Source organism: Triturus cristatus, chromosome 11 (assembly GCF_964204655.1).
Source record: "Triturus cristatus chromosome 11, aTriCri1.1, whole genome shotgun sequence".
NCBI lineage: Eukaryota > Metazoa > Chordata > Amphibia > Caudata > Salamandridae > Triturus > Triturus cristatus.
In genome coordinates this window covers 480082851-480106645 of record NC_140594.1, presented here as the reverse complement: position 1 = coordinate 480106645, position 23795 = coordinate 480082851, and the positions used below count along the sequence as shown (strand labels likewise).

General features: G+C 46.1%; 1 protein-coding gene across 1 annotated transcript in view; it reads left to right on the top strand.

The window, feature by feature from the left end:
- The window catches only part of DOCK5 (dedicator of cytokinesis 5), a 923455-nt gene that overhangs the window by 834745 nt on the left and 64915 nt on the right, over window positions 1-23795 (top strand). The window contains exon 49 of the mRNA XM_085632878.1: window positions 650-827. Within this exon, the coding sequence (XP_085489004.1) occupies window positions 650-827 (178 nt within the window). The remainder of the gene's footprint in view (window positions 1-649; window positions 828-23795) is intronic.

The following is a 23795-nucleotide window of genomic DNA, read 5'->3' as shown; positions in this document are numbered from 1 at the left end:
GCTGGAGTCTGGCAATTTTTCGACAGTGAAGGGATTATAGAACATCAGTCTTTAACAAGCAGCAATTTTTCATTCATACTTCCCTCATTAATTTTGTCTGCTTCTGTCCTATAGCACTTAATGTATGTGAACCAGTAATACTTTTCTCCTAAGAAAAACTAGCCTTAACTAGTGCAGCATCTCAAATCGATTGAAGGAAAAACTTGAATCGCTAATTTCTTTTTTTGGATCTGTCATGATGTGCTGATGCTACTGTTCTTCTTTGATATGGCACACTGTGTTATGTATGGTGTGTGTTTAGAAAACACTAGAGGAGCATATCCTTGTAATTCATTCTTTCCAGCTTTTAAATTCGTTTGGTGGTCCTTTTTGAATCAGTTTACAGTTCTCAAATATCTTTTTGCCTAAAATCCAATACATTAGGCTGTGGCAAGTCCCCTACTATCCACTGGCAGATTTTAATATTTAGTTCTATTGATCTTCCACAAAGATTTGCTCTAGTCTGCTTCTTTAGTCCCTCATCTTCTGAATGTAATTGGTCTCTGCACACTTCATGTGTTGTGTTACTGGTAGTGTTTGCTAAGAACATGTCTCTGTAATGGGATGTTATAAAGGTTTTCATATTTTTTGTGTCATGTCATGAGCACAGGTCGATTCTTGAGCCTTTGGTTGAAAGAAGAGCATCTGTAATTTCAAGAACGGAGGACATTCCCATCAAAGACGACAGTGACAATCGAATCAGCAAGTTCAAGAGGAAAGAATGGAATGTCAGCAAGTCACAGGTTATTGTGGAGAAGCAGGCAGAGTCTGACCGGTCTTCAGAAATGGTAAGAACCTCACTTAACAAATGAAGGAGATTTAAGCTTTTTTGCTTTTCAGATTGTTTTTTGTGGATGAATAAAATAGGGCAAGCAATAGGATTATTATGAATCCAGTTCAAAGAAATGCACAATTCTCTGTATTCGAACCTGCCAGAAAATATGTTTTGGAGAGGTGAGTATGTAACATTTCTGAAACAAGATTTGGAGCCTACCTAGATACTTTTTCAAGGAGAAACATCTTGTGTATTCTAAATATCTTTCGAAATCCAAAACTAAGCCTACATTTTACATTTAGATCTTTATGGATATAAAAAGAACTCAGAAGCTCTCAGATGAAACACATTTTAGCTGTGGATGGACATCTATATGCAAATATCCCTCACAAAAGTCTAGGGCCACATTTTACAAACCAACAGTATTCTGTACATAATCGGGGGTAGAAAACAATAAACGTTGGTTGCAGAAAACAGGTGGCTTACAGATTGATTTGTATTGCCATGAATGAATAATCTGTTTTGCTATCAAATGTAAGACTGCTGTCTATTTGACGAAGGGAGACCACCACAAATCAGATATTCACAAACTTGATCCCCAGTTAGCTTTCCTTTTGTGCACACCATCTCAGTTAGCTTTCATGTCTTTTAACCTCACCTACCCAATCTACTTCACTTTCTGCACCTTTGTACAGCCCTCCTTTTGTCAAATCTTTGTTCACATTCCTAAGCACCGCCAGCATTGTCATATTCCCTACCTACTTGATTTTACATTCCCTCATTCTGCCCAACCTATATTCTCATATACCTATTCTCCTATTTCTCTACTCTTCTTCTGAACTGCCTCCAGTAATATTCAATTTTTCCAGCCTTCTTCCTTCACTGTTCATTTTTCCATATTCCTCCTGTCTCCATACCCATTCTTCTTCTGTTATACACTCATCTGCCTGCTTCTTTTCTCTAAAGATTGTGTTGAGTTCTTTGCCAACATCTATTTGCATGTGTGCAGGTTTCGAATCACACAAATCTAGCTAGAAGCATCAGAGACCTGTTGAAGGCCAAAGGCAAAGATACAGTCAATGAGTGATTGGTGGGATAGGTGGTTTCTGAGAGTGGTATTTGACTAGTACTTTCTCTGCACTTGGTGTTGTTTAAAAAGTGTGTCTTCAGCACTTTCCTAAACCGGAGCAGTGTTGGGGCAGTCCTGATGGAGACATGAATGTTGTTCCAAATTCTGGGTTCATGTGTGGATATATATATCAAACAGACATGTTATGCCTAGTGAAATTCCATTCTTATAGATATAACTTCCTGCAGCTTCCTCATTTAAAGAATATCGTCCCAGGTGTCAGTCTTTTTCCCCAATGGTAGCTTTCCAATACCACCAGCTGTCGCCATGCAGCTTGAGTTCACCAGACACAATGACACTAGTAAAGAATAGGTACCAACCTCTGTGCTGACATTGCTTTCTGTTTTTTAAGTCTCATTAATGTCGTTTAGCAGTCTCTTGATGTTTCACCGATGAAAATTCGTCAGTTTCAACAGCGACTACCAGCATCTATGTGTTGGATGAGGCAGCCCAAGACCAGTGGTTTAATAATGCCAACAGGACTTGCTTCGGGCCATTCTCCTTACATCATTTAGAGCTGACAGTGTTGATAGATGCATCGTTCCTGCTGAGGGGTCACTGAGGCAAGTACAAAATGAGGCCTCTGTTCTCCATCGAACAGAGACACCATATCAGTATACTGAATTTACACAACTCTGTGCTGGCCCAGAGGGCCTTCTGGACATCTATCAAAGGCAAGACTGCCTATGTCCTATTAGCAGCACTACCACCACATGGTACTGCAACAAGCAGAGTGATGTGGGGTCAGGTGTGCTGTGCCAGAAAGCGCTATGGCTGTGGAGGTGGCTGGATCCTCAAGGGATTCAAGTCAACCACTGCACAAGATTCCTGACAACCAAGGTGAAGGAGTCCAGCTGGTGGCATTTAGCCAGTATCAAAAGGTGTCTGCATCCAGTGGTAGTTAGAAGTATCTTCGCCGAGTGCGGCATTCTTTGGGTAGATCAATTCATTGCCACCCCAAACTCAGCTCAAAGTTCCTTAGGAGACATGTATCACTTTCAGTGAGATGATGGTCTCTAATCAGAATGTGAGGAATTTGTGATTAGAAGTAGCCATCAGAAGTACGAGACACTTAACTTGGATAAGGTTCTTTATGGCCAACACTCTGTCTTACTGAAGATTCCTCTGTGCACTTCCTCCTCCCCATTCTGTGGTGGAGGGGCATGTCAAGCATCAAATACTAATCCGTATTATAAGAGGATTTGACCATAAAATAATGAACATAAGAACTTTTAGTTAACACACGCTCAACCCTTTTTTTATGTGCATTGGATAAAAAGGCTTGTTTGACCCATAAAATATCCACTTTGGAGTTGTGATCTGGATCAAAAAAGAAATCGGGTCTACCAAGACCACTCAGGGTACTTTTAATATAGTACAACCATGGTATATGACATCAGAGGTCCAAACACAGATAGTCTCTTAAAATCCTTCTGTTAAAAGCTAGTTCATCTTTTAACCAGAGAGAAGACCACAAAAACAAAGGGCAAGTTTGTTTATAATCTGAAACGTAATCTGCACCCGGTTCCTCATGAACAATCTCGGAGGATACACTTTGAGGGATCCTCAGAACCCTCCTAAAAAATGTACTTTCCGCAACCTGAATGGAGTTGCAGGCCTTATAGACCCAGATCTCACAGCCAAAAGACACTGTCAAGATACATGCAGCTGAGCTGTTTGGAAAAGTCACCTATAATGTAGGACTCTGTTAGACTGTACATGGGTTTTAATCAATGAGTGCCAGTTCAAGTTAGAGTATAATAAAATGCCCAGCAAGAAAAATGCATCCACTCTACCAATGAGATGACCATTAATCAAATAGTTTTAAATGTTGGGTTTCTTTGATCCTAAAACTATAGTATAAGATTTAGAGAAGTTGATTTCCAGGCCCAAATTGTCCCTAAATTCGAAGAAACTATCTAACAGGAGCTGAAGGACGTTGGCTATACGCGCTATAAGGACTGTATGGTCTGCGTATAGTAGTCCTGGTACCAGCCTGTGACCAACCTCTGGAACATCCTTGCACTGTTCCAATAAAAAGGGCTCTAGCTGATGGAGATATAAAATGAATAGCAAGGTTGCCAATATACAGCCCTGATGAAACCCCTCCCCAACTTAAAGTGTGACATGTACTACCTATTAGGGCCAAACCTTACAGATGCCTCAAGCCCATTGTACAGATCATGCAAGAAAGTGACAAGTGCGTTATCTATCCCCATGGACTCCAGCACAGCCTAGAGCTTCGATCTGTTGACTGTGTCAAAGGTCGTGCTGAGCTCTATGAAGGCCAGATGGGTAACTTTTTTTTAACTGTAGAGTATTTATTAATCAATAGATGTAGATTCAAGTTTTGTTAAATCATCCCCTACCTGGACTACCACCATATTGAGTTCGAGGCATGTGGGCTGCTGAATTCATATCTGCGCATAGATCGCCTCCTAGTGTTGGGTCCGGATGTTTGCACGTTGTTGTCCTGGAAGAGTCTTCGAATTATCACGAGATAGGTGACTCCTCCCCTGGACCGCAGTGCGCATGGGCATCCTCTCCATCCTTAGATTGTTTTTTTCCGCCATTGGGTTCGGATGTGCTTCTCTTAGCTCAAGTTAGGAAAATTTAGTTTAAGGCCAAAAGGCCTTTTGTTTTCGTTGGTACTGTCCCCGTTCGGTATCGACTGCTTTCTTAATTAGTTTAGAAACTTCTTCCATCTTTTCGGATCCGTTTGGTCCGAACATCGACCTTATATCGACGATGGAATCGAGGACCCCATTCAAACGGTGTCCTGTATGCCACGCCAAATACCCACACATCGACGTCCACCCGGTATGCAACAAATGTCTTTCACCGGATCACGACGAATCGAACTGTATGGCCTGTGCCCGGTTCCGATCGAAGAAGACACTCCGGAATCGACGGGCGGCGAGATTAGAAGCGCAGCAGTCGGCGCCTGCCCCGGCCAACATCTTCAGCACCGAGGACGAGGATGTTGAGAGCGTGGAAGAAGTAAACTCCAGCCCCGCTTCCGAACACGATTCCCGATCAGAAGACGCCGATGAAGTGCTCTTTCACAGGGAAGAAGCCGTCGACGAGGTAGGAGACTACGATGAGGCCTTTGGGGCCGAAGAAGATAGCTCTAGCGAAGAACCAGGCCTACCCGTCGATACGGAAGCCGTCAAAGTGCGTCATTCTACGGCTCAGGTCAAGGGATCGCCTCCGGGCCTTACCCGAGATCAATCCCAAAGTTCTTCGGCCCCGCCTTCGGGCCCGGCCTCGAACATCCAGCACGAGCCATTATTACCAAAGACGACTGGATTCCCTTCAACGAAACCGAAACCAATCGTCGCACCAGTTCCACCGAAACCAAAAGTGAAACTGCTCGTGATCGGCTCGAAGGCCTCGAAGACCTCCACTCCTTCGACGCCAACACAAACCGTCGGCTCCAAACGCACTAAGAGAGATTTCGGCGCCGAACTCGCTGCAGCGGATATCGGTACCGACCCGAAAAGGAAGGCCCTCGGTCCCACAAAAGCGCCTCGGCCCCTGGCACCAAAGCAGTCGGCCCGACCACCAAAGTCAAAATGGCCGCTCCATCTGAGTCCACTTCGAAGACGGCGGCACACGCCAAGTCATCGACTCCGACGACCGCTGATACCTCTCTTCGGATCGATGACCCTGTGGCTCCAAAGCAGTCGACGCCTACCTCCACGGTACCGACCGGCACCAAAGAACCTTCGGCGTTCTCGGTGCGACAAGTCGCGGCGTCGTTGCAACGCATCAGGGAACGGGCAGCCCTCCGATCCACGTCGGGCCCGACACGAACAAGGCTCCAAAAGCACCCTCGGCGCCAACCAACATCACTTTTGGTTTGCCGCCATCCATGGCGCCGAAAATGTTCGAGATCCGAACACGTGTCCGCCAGACACAGTCCCCATCTACTGGACACTCACCTTCTGAGCCTTCACAGCCACAATTCATCGACGCCGACACTGGCAGACTGATGCTCCGCAAACGGAAGATCACGCCAGAGAAGGCCTTGGAATCCTACAGAATACCTCTGAAGCACAAATTGCCAGCAGAGTCGGAACCTGTTCTGTATGAACGCTTGCAACCCTCCTATCAGGATCCCCAGTCCTTTTCTCCTACGCCCTCCGAAACAGACGCAATGGAGGACTACATGGGTGGTGATACCACCTACCCTAGGGATATCGATCCTGAAGAGCAGCAGGACCCAGATCAAGTATGGGATGACCCTACAGACCAGGGTACCGCGCCAGATACCCAGGACACGCAGCTTTACAGTGCCAAAACATCTCCCACAGAGGACACTGCTGCCTTCAATGCCCTCCTAGAACGTGCTGCCGCCTATCATGGAGTACAACTCCACTCTGACATGGTTGAGGAAGACTTCTTAGTGGACACTTTCGCCTCCTCCGAGAGAACTGTCAAAACTTTGCCCATGTTGAAAGGTGTTCTCAAACCCGCAAAGGACATTTTCAAAGAAACAACCAGGGCACGGGTGCTAAACCCCAGGATTGAAAAAAAATACAAGCCTGCGCCCGGAGACCCTATGTACATTAGAGGTCAGTTACCTCTGGACTCCATGGTGGTTGCTAACGCTCGCAAACGAGCCCACTCGCAAACAACAGGTGATGCTCCTCTCCCAGACAAGGAGTCCAAGGTGCTGGAGACCTCAGGCAAGAGAATTGCAGCTCAAGCAGCAAACATCTGGCGCATTGCCAATACACAGGCCCTCCTGGCCCGCTATGATCGTTCACACTACGACACACTCGAATCGCTACTCCAGCATCTGCCAGATGAATACAAAGAGGCAGCGGAGCTCCTCATCAGAGAGGGACAACTTCTTACCAACGCATCCATTAAGTGCGCACTGGACGCTGCCGACACTGCAGCAAGGGCAATTAACACCAGCGTCATGTTACGCCGCCACGCTTGGTTAAGGATCTCCGGATTCAAACCAGAGATTCAAAACAACATCCTGAATCAGCCAGTCAACCCCGACTACTTATTCGGCCCAGAAGTTGACACCACCTTAGAAAAAATAAAGAAAGACACTGACACTGCGAAGTCAATGGGGGCTTTGCAAACGCAGCAATTTCGTAGTGGCTCCTTTCGTCGCCCCGGGAATGGGGGAGCAGCTAGAGGCCAGGGGTCACAACAGCAATACACTAAAGGGGGCACACAGAGTACCTACGATAAAACCAACAGAGGTGGATATCGTGGCTCCAGCACCAAGGGCAGAGGACGTGGTTACGGCAACACCAGGTCCTCACCCAAAAACAAACAGTGACGCCCTCTCCCTTCCCCCGACCACATAACACCTGTCGGGGGGAGACTCCAGCTGTTCCTGTCCACGTGGAAAACCATCACCACAGACAGGTGGGTCAGGGACATTATCCAGCACGGTTACTGTCTCGAACTAACCTTCACTCCACCCAACATACCGCCAAAGCACCGTCCTATGTCCGTAGAGCACTTAGCATTATTGCAGCAGGAAGTGCTAAGTATGCTGCAAAAGGGTGCAATAGAGGTCGTGCCCGTCAACCAGCAGGGGACAGGGGTGTACTCTCTGTACTTCCTAATCCCAAAAAAGGACGGGTCACTCAGACCTATACTAGACCTGAGACCCCTCAACCACTACATTCTGTCAGAGCATTTCCATATGCTCACCCTACAGCAGGTTCTCCCGCTGCTCAGCCAGGGAGACTTCCTAGCCACACTGGACCTCAAAGATGCGTACTTCCACATACCCATACACCCATCACACAGGAAATATCTCAGGTTCACTATTCAGGGACAGCACTATCAATTCAAAGTCCTCCCCTTCGGCGTGACAACAGCACCCAGGGTTTTCACCAAGTGCCTAGCTACAGTGGCTGCACATCTACGGAGACAACACATTCACGTCTACCCTTACCTGGACGACTGGCTTGTTCAAGCCAAGTCAGCCCAGCAATGCGCCAGCCACATGTCCCTCACCATCCACCTTCTTCACAGTCTGGGATTCTCACTAAATTACCCAAAATCACATCTCCAACCCGCACGCGTACAACAGTACCTGGGTGCGACCATAAACACTCTGGCAGCCACAGCTCAGCCAAATTTAGTGAGGATCAACAGCATGCAACTGCTGATCTCAAAATTCAAACCACAACACTCCCTTCCTGCGCGAGTGTTCATGCAGTTGATAGGCATGATGGCCTCCTGCATTTTCATAGTCCCGCACGCGAGACTACATATGCGCCCGTTTCAGGAGTGCTTGGCACGTCAATGGAATCAGGCTCACGGGCAATTAAAAGACCTAGTGTTGGTGAGCGGTCGGGCATACAACTCTCTGCATTGGTGGAATCCACAAAACCTTTGCAAGGGCCGACCGTTCCAAGAGACTGTTCCACAAATAATACTGACAGCGGACGCCTCTCTCCAGGAATGGGGAGCTCATGTACTCAATTACACAGTGCAGGGACTATGGACGACACAGCAAAAGAAGATGCACATCAACCTTCTGGAACTGATGGCAATCTTCCTAGCCATGAAGGCATTCAAAGTACACCTGTGCAACAAAGTCGTGTTGATCCGGACGGACAACATGACTGCCATGTACTACATACAGAAGCAGGGAGGAACACACTCTCCACGGTTGTCTCATCTGGCTCAGAGCATGTGGAAGTGGGCCATTCAGAGGAACATATTCCTCATGGCGGAACACCTCCCCGGCAAGGACAACCAGATGGCGGATCTGCTCAGCAGACACAGCCACCAGATGCACGAGTGGGAGCTACACCCATCAGTACTCCAACCGTACTTCCAACAGTGGGGTCATCCAGAGATAGACCTATTCGCCACAAACGAAAACGCAAAATGCCAAAGCTTTGCCGTCAGGTTCCCACATCCACAGTCACAGGGCAATGCGATATGGATGAACTGGTCCGGCAGATTTGCGTACGCTTTTCCCCCAGCGCCATTAATACTGCTGGTGGCACGCAAACTGCGACAGCACTCACTGACACTCATCCTAGTTGCTCCCACATGGGCGCGCCAACCATGGTACACCACCTTTCTAGAACTTTCCGTGGTGCCGCATCAAAGGCTGCGGATCAAACCCGCACTTTTAACGCAGAACCATGGCGAAATTCAGCACCCAGATCCGCAACAGCTGAACCTGGCAATCTGGCTCCTGAAGTCTTAGAGTTTGGCTACCTAAACCTGCCACCTGACTGTATGGAGATCATCAAGGAGGCCAGGAGACCCACTACCAGAGCTTGCTATGCGGCTAAATGGAAAAGGTTTGTCATTTACTGCAACAACAATGACATTAACCCGCTAGACGCATCCATTCAAAACATAATCTGTTACCTCTTACACCTATACCGATGCAATCTGGCATACACCTCAATACCTATCCATTTATCCGCAATAGCAGCCTATCTCCAAAACAGGCAACACCTCTCTTTATTCAGAGTGCCTGCCATGAAAGCCTTCTTGGAGGGACTTAAACAAGTAATTCCCCCAAGACACCCACCAGCACCGGTGTGGAACCTCAACATGGTCCTCACCAGACTGATGGGTCCACCCTTCGAACCTCTCCACTCATGTGAGATTCAATTCCTCACCTGGAAAGTAGCTTTCCTAGTAGCGATCACTTCGTTAAGAAGAGTTAGTGAACTCCAGGCACTAACCATTCAAGAGCCATTCATACAGGTTCACGCAAACAGGGTCGTACTACGTACCAACCCCAAATTCATTCCTAAAGTAATATCGCAGTTCCACCTGAATCAAACTATTGAACTGCCTGTTTTCTTTCAAAATCCACAAAATGTCGCTGAGAGACTGCTCCATACACTAGATGTAAAGAGGGCCCTCATGTACTATATAGACAGAACTAAACACTTTAGGAAGACAAAACAACTTTTCGTTGCCTTTTCCCCACAACACAAGGGCAACGCCATTTCCAAAGCAGGTTTAGCCAGATGGATCGTTAAATGTATTCAAATTTGCTATCAAAAAGCTAAACGCACATTAACGATTCCCCCACGAGCCCACTCAACACGAAAGTTAGGGGCGTCCATGGCTTTCCTGGGAAACATTCCTTTACAGGAAATATGTAGAGCAGCCACATGGTCCACTATACATACATTTACCAAACACTACTGTGTAGATGTACACTCAAAACAGCAGGCAGCTATAGGACAGGCTGTTCTCAAAACTCTTTTTCAGACTGCTGCAGCTGGCACTGGTAGCCGCCGCTAATAGGAGGTACTGCTATGTATTCTATGCACAGATATGAATTCAGCAGCCCACATGCCTCGAACTGAATATGCTACTTACCAGTATGCATCTGTTCTTGGCATGTAGGGCTGCTGACATTCATATCGCCCACCCTCCTCCCCGGCGCCTGTAGCAGCTGCAGCTCTCAGAATTACTGTATAGCATGGTCATCACTTACTGTATCTACTCCATCACTGCCACAATGGCGAAAAACAATCCAAGGATGGAGAGGATGCCCATGCACACTGTGGTCCAGGGGAGGAGTCACCTATCTCGTGATACTTCGAAGACTCTTCCAGGACAACAACGTGCAAACATCCGGACCCAACACTAGGCGGCGATCTATGCACAGATATGAATGTCAGCAGCCCTACATGCCAAGAACAGATGCATACTGGTAAGTAGCATATTCAATATCTGATAATTTGTTATGCTCCTCTGCCCACTCCGTCCGGCGATCCAACAGGACATGGCCAATAATTTTCACTTCCGCGTCCACTAAGGCAGTAGGTCTATAACATGCTGGAGCAGCTCTGTTCCCTTTTTGTAAAATCGGAACTATCACAGATTTTTGCCAGGAAGGGGGGGTATGCCCTCGACCGCCGCATTTAAATATAGGGTAATCATAGGTGTTCAAAAATCTACACAGGATTAAAATGATCCCCAGGCCCTCCATCCAGGCCAGGAGCTTTCCTGAATGGGAGAGACATTATAGCTTCTGTCACTTCTTCCCAATTAAAATGAAGATCTCCCCTCCTAAGAGGGTAAAAATTGAACGAGTGAGAACTTTCTTTAGAGCAAATGGACTCAAAGTGAGAGACCAAGGCCTGAGCCAGGATAGTTTGAGCCACATCTGGCAAAGTCTCTGCATGAAAAAGTGCTGAATCACCACTCTCCAAGAAGCTGAGCTATCCCTGAGCGAACAAGCAGCCAGTAACTGTTCCCAGGCGTCCCTTTTAAGGGCGTTTTTCCGGTCATGCAGGCAGCATGGTACAGGCTCCTGGCCTCCTTCAATACTTCTTTATATCTTGGTTTCTGATTTAAAGCAATCAGTGGGACTTTGTGGGCCTTAAAACATTTGTTATCAAATCATTTAGGCCCAAAGCTTTCAGAAGCTCACCTCTTCGTAGAAAGGGCTGTCTGTACTTCTGAGCAAATATTAATAAACGAGTCCATACTGACTCGATCGGAACGCTCTCACTGTAAGCAGGCTTCAAAATCGTTACTACAAGTTAACCTCCGATTTTTAAAAACAATTGCCTGGAATAATCTTATCTTAGCCCAGCCTTTTCTGGACCCTGCTCCTTTGTTAAAAGAGTCTCTTTATACAACAGGGTTTTCTTACACCCAGAGTCGCTCCATCTAAACTCTGTAGCTAATGGGTTGTGATCACTACGGATGTTCCAGACTGTTTTAAAATTAATAAGAAAGGAAAGGAAACTATCCAACACAAAAATAAAGTCAGTAGTTGAACTATGGTCTCTTCCCTTACAAGTGAGCACTAAATCAGCAGAATTACACTGATTCCTGGACAATAAATTTATTGGATTAACTTCCCCTAGCAAGTTATTTAAAAAGTCCCCCTGTTGGGAGTGGATTAAATGTACCTGCTCAAAATCATCGCAGAAAACTTTATTCTGTACATTAGCACTACACGACATACAAGGCTACATGTTAAAATCTCCTAATAATAAAATCATAGGAAAATTGGACCGATCCATAAAATAGTCTTCCAGAAAAATTCTTAGCTCTGCATCGAGGGTTTCATTAGACGAAACAGAATTATAAACATTTATCACTAACACCCTTGACTTGTTGGAGAAGCTCAAAAGCACACATAAAATATTTAGCGAGTTAAGAGACTCTCTCCATTTCACATCCTAAACTTAAATGGACAAAAGTCACCAGGCCCCCCTTTGCACTACCATGTGACGAAGGTGTAGCATTAACAAAGAAAGCAACATAGCCACCCAGATACAGATTCCCCGAGACATCCCATGTCTCTTGGAGATGAATAATCTCATAGGATTTCAGAAGACTCCTGTCATGGTCATCTGACAATAGGACTCTAGCTCAACATACCAAGTGACCTGCAAGTCAAAGTCAATACCTCAGCTTCCCTGCGGATAGAAGCAATTTGGGCTGGAAGTCAATCTTGCTCATCAAACTGAACTAAGGGGGCAAATCTATTACTGAGCTGAATATTGGCATCGGGCCTGTATGAAAGAGAGTTGCAGACCCTCCCAACAGAGGCAAGCTAGACAACGCCTCTGAGCAAGATCTGACGCCCCATGGGGGATAGAAGTAACCCAGGGTATAAAGTAAAATATTCTTCCTCAATAAAGAATTTGGTTAAACAAAATCTGTTCCACCATCCTGGGTTTTCTAAAATTTACCTCAATACAATCACCTAAGCCAGGTTTGAGAGTGTCCGCAATCCATCCCACCCTGCGCACCATAATCTCTTTGAATAAAAAGGGAGGTGAAGGACCCTCCAGCTCGAAAGCCAATTAACCACTTTATTTTTAATCTGGCAAAAGCTCTCTATCACCCACTTCTAAGAGACGGGACATTCACCATTACAGAGACATAAGGTATTTAGTCAAGGGGCAAATGAAGGACAACCTTAAATGGGATTGGAATGATTGAGGAGGTAGTGTAAGTCCCATAAGGATTTGCTAATAGGGTTGTTTAGCAGAGTTACATGGTCATAAGCGGGAATGTTGATTAGAGGTAATTGGCCCACTCCATGTAGTAGGCAAAACATTTGAACAACGGGCGCCCACCTGGGAGCTCTGTGGGAGAGCGTCAGGTTGACTATCCTTATCTCTGGGGGCTAAGGTGCTGTAGGAATTTGAACATGGAGAGGGCCTGTCTGCGAAGTGTGGGAGCATAGGGGGAGCACTAAGGGGAGAGGTCAAGTGGCAAATTTTGTGTTCAGGCTGAATATATTACCCAGACCCACTTAATTTTCCTCAGTCAATCAATCAATCAGGGAATTGTAAGTGCACTACTCACCCGCGAGGGTCTGAAGGTGCTGGAGGGGGTGAGCAGCTCCGATCAGCCGAAAAGCCAGGTTTTGAGTGTCTTTCTGAAGAGGCTCAGGGAGGGGGCGTGTCTGATGTCGATCGGGAGCTCGTTCCAGGTCTTGGTCGCAATATAGGAGAAGGCTCTTCCTCCTGTTCTGTCCTCCAAACTGTTCAGACGAGCATAAAGGGGCTCAAGAGCACCCAAAATCTTTTTTAAGACAATGTCCTGCAGGAAGGTTTGAAGGCTTCCAGAGGCCACAGAAGCTACCTCAGAGACATTTGACTTCTTGCTTTTTTTCCCGTCTTTCTTCGCCAATGGGGTCCGGATAAAGAGTCTTAGGATCTGGTTTTGACAGAGACCACTCCTCCAAGGGTCTGCTATTACCGGGCGCAGTTGGAAGCATTATTGAAAAAATTCAAAATAGTGTTCTGAATGCTGGGCATTTTTTCCACCATATTTACAGCATTTCCTTTTCTCTTGCTCATCCTCAAGCGAGTAACAATCCGAGAGGGGAAAACTATTAAAGGCCAGGGACACTTTTGTAATAATATTCTGAATAGGTCGAACACAGAAGGAGTTAACCCCCGAAGGTGGATATTAGAGGAGTGACCCAGCTCAGTCTCGGCCAGCCATGGGCGGGTCCACTCTTATCCCAGGCAAGCGCCTGGGCATGTCCTGGGCCACGGGGTAGCCCACAGCACTTAAACGTGCTTGTGTAAAGTGGCTCCACCTCCTCCTGGGTTTGCTATTGGATGCTGGCTGATGTAGTCCTCTCAGCGGGCGATTAGGCTGGCAAACATCACAGTAAGGCGCATCCTACACCGCGGTAGCCCACTGTGCTTCAAAGTGCTTGTGTATAGCGCCCTCTCCTCCTCCTGGGCTCGCTACGAGATGCTGGTTAATGTAGTCCTCCCAGAAGGTGGTCATGCAACAAAAATCATAGTAAGGTGCATTTTTAAGATGTTTTGTAAACCGAACCGTGTGATGCAGAAACACATTTTGGTGAAAAAAAATTTAGTTTGTAAATTGAAACAAATCCTGTAGTTTGACTGATGTTGTTTTTATATTGATTGTAACGCTGAGTCAGTTTACTCTGTCCTGCAATACTCCTAATAACAAAGTTCTCTTCCTGCCATTCAGATGGTGAGGGTGTGAATTCTGGCAGCTAGAAAGCTTTTAGCCTTTTAATATGATATACCATTATCATATTGAGTTGAATTATTGAAAGACAAAATTAGGTACAATCACTTACATATAATGTGAACCATGTGCAAAAGATCTGCTTGATAAAAGCTTTCACAACTCCAGGGTGACACACGGTGGTAGTGATGCCTTAAAGTTAATCAGCCCAGCTAACATCACCAGGAGTGTAAATACCACCAACTTTAATTCAATACTCCAGAATACCACACAGAACATCTCCAGGGATAAACCCAGTTCTTTCCTGACTACGCTGGCCATTTCTCCAGAGGTATGTCATGTCTTCTAGAGAGGGGCTATTCTACTTGCTTGGGTCTTTGACTTCGTTATTGCCTCTGCTGTTGACTATCCTAGTCCAGGTGCGATTTGTCCGGTCGAAGCCAGTAAATGAATTCCTTTTCTCACTCAATGCTTTGGTAATCCTCAGCAAAACATAAGCCTGTCAGCTTCACTGTAGATTCAAATAGTATAGGTTTCCAATATACTTGTTTTCTTGAAGTGCTTGATACTTTATACACAACACTGGTAAAATCCACAGTAGGGTCTTGTAAAAAGGCTTCTAATAGCACTCACAGATTCAGAAGCATGGGCTGTATTTGAAGTTGTTGTACCATTGTTTCTTCTACCTTGGGAGTTTCCTTGTGTTTTGGGGATATCAAGGTCTTCGTTCAAAGCCAGCAATGGGATTAAGAAGACCTGGGATGTGAGTCCTTTATGCTTAATGGATGTGCGGAGCATGGAACTATACTGTGAATTCATTCACGTGCAAAAATATTTTCACAGAAATTTGGGACCAAGTGATTGGAGCCAAAATGTATAGTTTGCCAACTGGTGAGGCAACTAGTTTATGGCTGATGTGACGTTGGAAAGACCAGATGGTGCTCTGGGCCCATTAGAGGCCAGGCAGGAAAAAAAGAAGTCGCTTTTCTAAGTCTGTCACCACTGCTTACATGTCAATCTGGGTAGGGACTCATTTCGAGAAGTTTAGACTCAAACTCTTTCAGATTGTTACCTTCTTGAATAATTTGGACAGTTTCTCTCTAAGGGAACAGGAGAGAGAGATTTGATCATTTACGATCCTTTTAAAATGCAGAATACCCAGAAATCTTTTGTGTACAGCCAAAGTCGTAGGTTTAGGCCAAATTTGGAATTTGAAAAGTTAGCGAAATGACAAGCACTTTTTATATTCTGAAGCGAACATGCGTTAATTGGATACTGTTTAAATGTTGGAAGGCTTTCTACTTTAGTGTCAGAGAGGTTGGTGGCGAATATAGAAGTAAACACCTGAGTACCCCCCCTCTTCTCTCAAGCCCCTGCCACCTGTATATAAACAGAACAGATGTAACAACCACCTGACTAAATTAAAACATTTGCAATTGTGGCAGCTAATGTCTCCAAATTTAGTGCACCAGATGAGGCACATTCCTTCTGATTTTTTTTTTCCTTTAACTTTTTTCTGATCCATCTGATAGTGTAAAGTCAGACAGTGTTACGTTACATACATTCAAAGTGCCAACATAGACTCTAAGTATCATAGGCTATAACTTCGATAATGGATTAAGCGTTATAGTACATTCCTACTTACCTCGCAGGCCAGTCCTATATGCTTCTATTCACATAGACACAACAGTACTAACCATAGGTCATGAACCAACCCAACTATATCAATCTTCTTGTGTGTGATTTATTGCTGATCGTATAACTGTACAACAGCCACCGGATTTTTATGATTTTCCATATTTTACGTTGACAGAAGATGATGTTGTTCTGGCTGCATTTTGTATCGCTCCATAGTCACAAGTCCTTCATTTCCTTGCAATAAACCAAGTCTTGCCTGCATTCTTTCAGTGTTGGCACCGGCCCTTTCATCGTCTAATTGCCACTCAACGCTTCACCAGCAATAAAGCAATAGCCACAAATCTACGGTAGTTTTTAGGAATATCTTTCCCATAGCCAAGTGGTGCAGATACCTGGCTAAAATAAAGTTTATCAATATGTGCCTGTTATCAAAGGGCATGCGTTCAATAAATCTACAACTATATTTCCAGACATATTCCTTCTGATTTCTGAGAAAGATCATGTGCAAGTCTTTTCTTATGTTATGCAAGTTTGTAGAGTGCACTATCGCCTGGTAGGGTATCTTGGCTCTGTGGAGGTGTGCTTGCCAAGCCTAGGGCCTAGTGGGCCTTCTAGTGATGTATGAGAATTAATGCAAAAACAAAAACTGAGAAACCGCATAGGAGGAAACCTAATCTACTAAAAATTTTAAGGGAACTCAAAAAAATCCAAAATTAAAGTAAACATTTTAAATAAAAGATAATTTTAAGGGAAATTCCAAATGTACATTAAAATTGGGTAGGGTTCATGTGTAGTGAGGGTTTTTTTGTTTCAAGAAAGGGTGATGAGGATTTTCTAGGGGTCAGGAATGAGTGTGAGCAAGGGGGTTTGGTGATCAGAATGGGTGGAGTTTAGGGGTGGTAAGGGGTTTTTAGGGTTCAGGGATTGGCAGAATTTAGGGCTTAGTGATGTGTAGTGTGTTTAGGGGCAGTGAAGGGTTTATAGGGTTGAGAAATGGGTGGAGTTTAGGGATGGTGATGGGTTTGTAGGGTTCAGGTATGGGTCGAGTTTAAGGGTAGAAATGGTTTTAGAGTTCGAGGACGGGTGGAGTGTAGGTGCGCTGAGGGCTTTTCGGAGGCAAGGATGGATGTGTCTTGGGGTTGTGAGGGGCAGGAATGAATGGTGGTTAGGGGTAGTGAGGGGTCAGCAAGTTGAAAGCATCCAAAATTTGACAGTGTAAAAGGTATAAATATGAAGTAATGTCCTCTGAAGTAAAGTACTGAAATAAATTCCTCAGGTAAAATTGTTTTTGAAAGGAATACCGGCAGCAGTTGCATTTACTTCTTAAAAAATAAGCATGCAAAAGTCAATCTATGAATTGGGGTCTATGAAATGGTAAACACCATTCATCCTGCAAATTTCCATTATACAGTTTAGGTGAAATGGTTTTTCAGTACTGGCATTCCACAAAATCTTTTTTTTATAAACTCACATACAACCCCTATTAGAAAAGCCATTTCTTCAGCTTCTTGCAGAATACAACAAGTGAGGAGGATGCTCTGAGGTGTAGCGTCAGGTAATTCCATGCTTTAGGAGCAATTTATGAAAGGCTGAACTGCCAGGTCTGATTTTTCATAGGCAATGAATGTTTGCAAATAGGAGTCTGGATGAGTGGAGGTGTCTTGAAGGTTTGTGAAAGCAGACGTGATTGTTGAGGTATGCTGAACCAGTGTTATGAAGTGCCTTGAAAGTGTGGGTGAGGAGTTTAAATGGTGCTTCTTTGTGTTTGGGGAGCATGTGGAGCTCCTTCAGGTGTGGTGTGATGGGAGTACAGCATAGGAGGTTGAGAGCGCTTCTGGCCTCCAAGTTCTGAGTAGCCTACAGTCTTCTGGTAAGATTTTAATTTTGACTCCAGCAAAGAGAGTGTTATCGTAGTCCAGCTTGCTTGTGATCAATGCGTGTGTGACAGTTTTCCAGGTGCTGATTGGGAACTGTTTGAAAATTGTCCTCAATTTCTTCAGGGTATGAAAGCATAAGGCAGTGACAGCGCTGACTTGGACAGTCATGTCGAGTTTCCTATCTATGATGATCCCATGGTTCTTGGCGTGGGTGATGGGGGTGGAGCTAGTGGGCTGTCTTAGCTCTGCTGTCCACCAGGTGGAGTCCCAGGGGGAAGTGTTCTTCCTGAAGATCATGTCAGTCTCGTCGGTGTTCAGCTTCAGGCAATTGGTCTTCATCCACTGAGTGATTTCAGTCATACAGACTTTGATCTTGATCCAGGTGTGGTGTATTTACAAATAAACACCTCTACAGATTACTCTTTTGAATGTCTTTATCCACAGCTAAAGTGGCATTGTTAATTGTTGGCTCCTCCCTATAAATCTTTCTATTGCCCATTGATAATAAGTACCTAATTTTTTTCTTTTATTGCAGTTTTGCTTCACTGTTAATTGTGTTTCAGTTCCCTTTCACCAACTACTTTTTAGCTTATTTCCACTCACTTATGATTCAGAATTTCATTACAAGTATGGGTTTTTATTCCAGTTCCTCCTTGCTTTTGAGCTTGTATTCTTATTCTTCCTCACCGGTGACCTTCTGCATAATTGTCTTAACCTCTGATCTTTCAACCAAATTTCCACTGAAGATTACCACAATCAAAAGCACCTCGCCATCTTTGAAGAGACCTTGAGAGCACTAACTGTAACCCATAGTTTTGCGAAATCAACCTCATCTGCTCTGTAAAACCTCACTCCCTGAAAGTGTTGCATGGAATTAACTCTTTCTTTACTCCCCCTTTACCACTACTATCCTGTCCAACCTCACTTCCTGTGAGTTCACATCACCATCTCTAGTGAAAACACACTTCGCAAACTTTTCACTGCTTTGCATGTTCTTAGAAATCACAGCACATAGCTCAACTTCTTTGCCAGAATCTCTCCTACAGAACTGATCCCCATAGTATGGTTGCCCAGTGAATCTTTCTCTTCATCTTACCATTAATAGAACCACTAGCCGTATTTAGGGTCTTTACCTGTCCTTTCTTCCACTTTCTTTCGAGCTCTTTTCAAGAATGATGCAAGTTTGCAATTGTAAGTCTTTAATTAAAAAATATATATATATATCTCAATTTTTACTACTGACCGACATCTCAACTTTACCTTTTATCCGGAACTCTCAAGTGGTTGGTGATCAATTGGCTTACCTGCTTCCTCTCATCTTTCAACCTTTGCACACTACTGCAATCTGGCTTTGGTCATCTCCAGTCAATGCATCTGCCACTTATGCACATATCTAACTTATGCACCACAAACACCTTTTCCCCATCATCATTCTCCTTGAACTCTGCAACATTTGGTAAAGTAAACTGTCAGCCATGTCTATGACCCTTGCATCCCTCAGTAACGAGCAAAGGTATTGGCTTTCACCGCCATCCTCCTCCTTCACTGCTTCTAGTGCTCGATGTTTCTCCAAAGTACTGTCTTCTCTTGGGACATCAACTGATTTCCTGCTGTGTCGCCTTTCTTTAACTTAAGTTCATTAATTTTGATTGCACTCAGGCCTTTTCGCCATACCTCTTCTCTAAAGAAAATCTTTGAATGCCTCAGTAAACATTGGATGGATCTCTGATGCTAAATTCCTCTGAAATGGAAATAATCTTGTTTTGGGTTCATCAGCCCCTACTATCCTCCGCGACCACTATCATCGTTCCCTCCAACACCATGACACTTTCCCAAACCACCTGTAGACTAGGCATCCATTTTAAGCAATCATGAGCTGGCAGTCCTTAATTATCTCCATCACCACAGCTGCTGGATTCCAGCTGCTAAATTGTAGAAAATTACTAGAACCTCATCCTGACGACAAAGCTTCTGATCAATGCATTGGTCTTGTTTAAGCTGCACTACTGCTGGATCTTACTAATAAAGCTCCCTCGATATGCAATTTCTGTCTTAAATAATATCATTAGCATTGCTGCTTGAACTCTACACAGAATTTCCATATATTTACCTTCCTCACTCTGACATTCAGCCGGACAGCTGCCTGCCAAACACAGGCCACCGTAAAAATGCCAGCGTTGAAAGCCATGCGCTGCATTCTGCTTTCTATCTCGCATCTCTGATCAGTATTCACACCCCACTTTATTCCCTGTGATCAGAGAACCTTCATCTCCTAATTGTGGCCATTACTGGTTCAGATTCTTAAAACAGCTCCGTCATGTACAGGCAACCTGGAGTGTCACCATTCCTCGTACAGTTCAAAAGTACTCTCATATCCCAACTTCTTGAACTCAAAAGCCCAGGCTCTTGACAAATCTATTGAAAGCCCAGGCTTGAGAAAAATCTATTTACTTTGTATTGTTAATATTATTGTTACGTGCATTTGTATAGAGCACAGTATGCCATTAGTTTAGCATTTCAGAGTATTTTTTCTTTCTAAACCCTGGTCCGATGTTCACTACTGTGTAAATAAGTAATTCCTGTAAATAGGTTAGAATTATCACAATATGCCATCAATTTGTTTTTGTATATGACTGTTTATCACAAATCCCACTGATCTTTGAGATCTGCCTTTTGTTCCAAATCCCCTGAGGTGATCTTGTATTCCAAATACCACTGACCATTAACTTATTCCAACTTGTCTTCACCTCCGACAGTGTATCCCAATCTTACCTGGCACCTGGACCTTTTATTGATTCCACCAATCCAAAGACCTGGAAACCACTGTAAATGTCTGGCAATTTGGCCTGATTCCCCCTCACTTAGGACCTGTTATCCTAATTCTTCCGCACCTATAACCTTTATTCTAATTCTGTCTTCCCTCTGATCTTTTTCCCTAATCCCTTTACCGGACCTCTGACCTTTCATCTACCTGTTCTACAAGCATGTAGGTGTATTCGTAAAAATTGCCTGTCTCAACTTTGTTCTTGCAAGGGTAAACCATATTGTGAGGATCTGCTGTGCCATTAGCATACTGCTGATTAAATGCTTCTTACCCTCCCCGTACCTTTTTGCCCTTTCATGTAAAATTGATATGATTACAGAAGCTGAATTAACCATAAATACATTGGTGTTTCTTTAGTTCATCTGCAGTGAGATACGAGACTGGCCGTGATTTAGTGTTTGTAATGCCCCAATTCGAGCCACGTCTCTAAAATGGAACACAAGCAAACAATTGGCAAACGAATGCATGCAAATAAAGTGTCTTTCGCAAAGAGGTAGCCTTTCATCAACCTACCCTACTGATCATACGTCTCCTATCTGTCTAGTGAAACCTCAGGCCAATCAGGTTTTAGGTCTCGCCTGGCTATCGCGTAGTCTCGCCTGGCTATCGCGTAAGCGATCGCTCAGCGAGACTTATGTAGGTGCTGCAGAAAATGCTCCCAAAGGCTTCCCAGGCGGATCGGGTGGCGGTTACGCGCACAACCACGCGCATTCCATTTGCCACCAGCTACTTCCTGCGCGTGCACCGCCTCACGCATTCAGAGAGATTTAGTAAGACCTTAGGAATGCGGTTTATGGCCAGTGCATGTGAGGCATTCAAGCGCGAAGCTGGCATCTGGCATCGGACTTGAAAGCAGCAGACTGCTTTCGCCTGCACGCGCTCGGCCTCACTTCCTGCATCCCCTCTTACAACAATTAACTTTCATTATAACTCACACCCCATATGCTTGTTACCTCCCACCATTCCTTTGATGTCCGCTTTTCTTGTTGTTTACAAACCATGCCACACACTGCTGCACGCCGCACACTGCTGCACGCCGCACACTAACGCACGCCACATACTACCGCACGCCACATACTACCGCACGCCACACACTACCGCACGCCACACACTGCTGCATTACACACTTCTGCATTACACACTGCTGCTTTACACACTGCTGCATGCCACACACTGCTGCACGCCTCACACTGCTACACGAAACGCTGCTGCATGCCTCACACTGCTGCATGCCTCACACTGCTGCACGCCTCACACTGCTGCACGCCGCACACTGCTGCACGCCGCACACTGCTGCACGAAACACTGCTGCACGCCACACACTGCTGCACGCAGCACACTGCTGCACACCACACACTGCTGCACGCCGCACATTGCTACATGAAACACTGCTGCACTCCACACACTGCTGCACTCCACACACTGCTGCACGCCACACACTGCTGCACGCCACACACTGCTGCACTCCGCACACTGCCGCACGCCGCACACTACCGCACGCCACACACTACTGCGCACACTGCTGCATTACACACTGCTGCATTACATACTGCTGCACGCTGCACACTGCTGCACGCCTCACACTGCTACACGAAACACTGCTGCACGCCTCACACTGCTGCACGCCTCACACTGCTGCATGCCTCACACTGCTGCACGCCACACACTGCTGCACACCACATACTGCTGCACGCCACACACTGCTGCACGTCTCACACTGCTGCACGCCGCACACTGCTGCACGCCACACACTGCTGCACGCCGCTGCACGCCACACACTGCTGCACGCCACACACTGCTGCACGCCACACACTGCTGCATGCCACACACTGCTGCACGCCACACACTGCTGCATGCAGCACACTGCTGCACGCCTCACACTGCTACACGAAACACTGCTACACGAAACACTGCTGTACGCCCCACACTGCTGCACGCCACACTGCTGCATGCCGCACAATGCTACACGAAACACTGCTGCACGCCACACACTGCTGCACGCCACACACTGCTGCACACTGCTGCATTACTCACTGCTGCATGCTGCACGACACTGCTGCACGCCGCACACTGCTGCACGCCGCACACTGCTGCACGCCGCACTGCATGCCGCACACTGCTGCACGCCGCTGCACGCCACACACTGCTGCACGCCGCACAATGCTGCACGCCACACACTACCGCACGCCACACACTTCTGCATTACACACTGCTGCACGCCTCACACTGCTGCACGCCACACACTGCTGCACGCCACACACTGCTGCACGCCTCACACTGCTGCACGCCTCACACTGCTGCATGCCGCACACTGCTGCACGCCACACACTGCTGCATGCCACTGCACGCCACACACTGCTGCACGCCGCACACAGCACACTGCTGCACGCAGCACACTGCTGCACGCCGCACACTGCTGCACGTCGCACACTGCTACACGAAACACTGCTGCACGCCACACACTGCTGCACACCACACACTGCTGCACGCCACACACTGCTGCATGCCGCACAGTGCTACACGAAACACTGCTGCATGCCACACACTGCTGCATGCCACACACTGCTGCACGCCACACACTGCTGCACGCCGCACAATGCTACACGGAACACTGCTGCACGCCACACACTGCTGCACGCAGCACACTGCTGCACGCCGCACAATGCTGCACGCCGCACACTGCTACACGAAACACTGCTGCACGCCACACACTGCTGCACGCCGCACAATGCTACACGAAACACTGCTGCACGCCACACACTGCTGCACAATGCTTCACGAAACACTGCTGCACGCCACACACTGCTGCACGCAGCACACTGCTGCACGCCGACCACTGCTGCACGCCGCACACTGCTGCACGCCGCACACTGCTGCACGCCGCACACTGCTGCACGCCGCACACTGCTGCACGCCGCACAGTGCTGCATGCCTCACACTGCTACACGAAACACTGCTGCACGCCTCACACTGCTGCACGCCTCACACTGCTGCACACCTCACACTGCTGCACGCGGCTCACTGCTACACCAAACACTGCTGCTCGCCACACACTGCTGC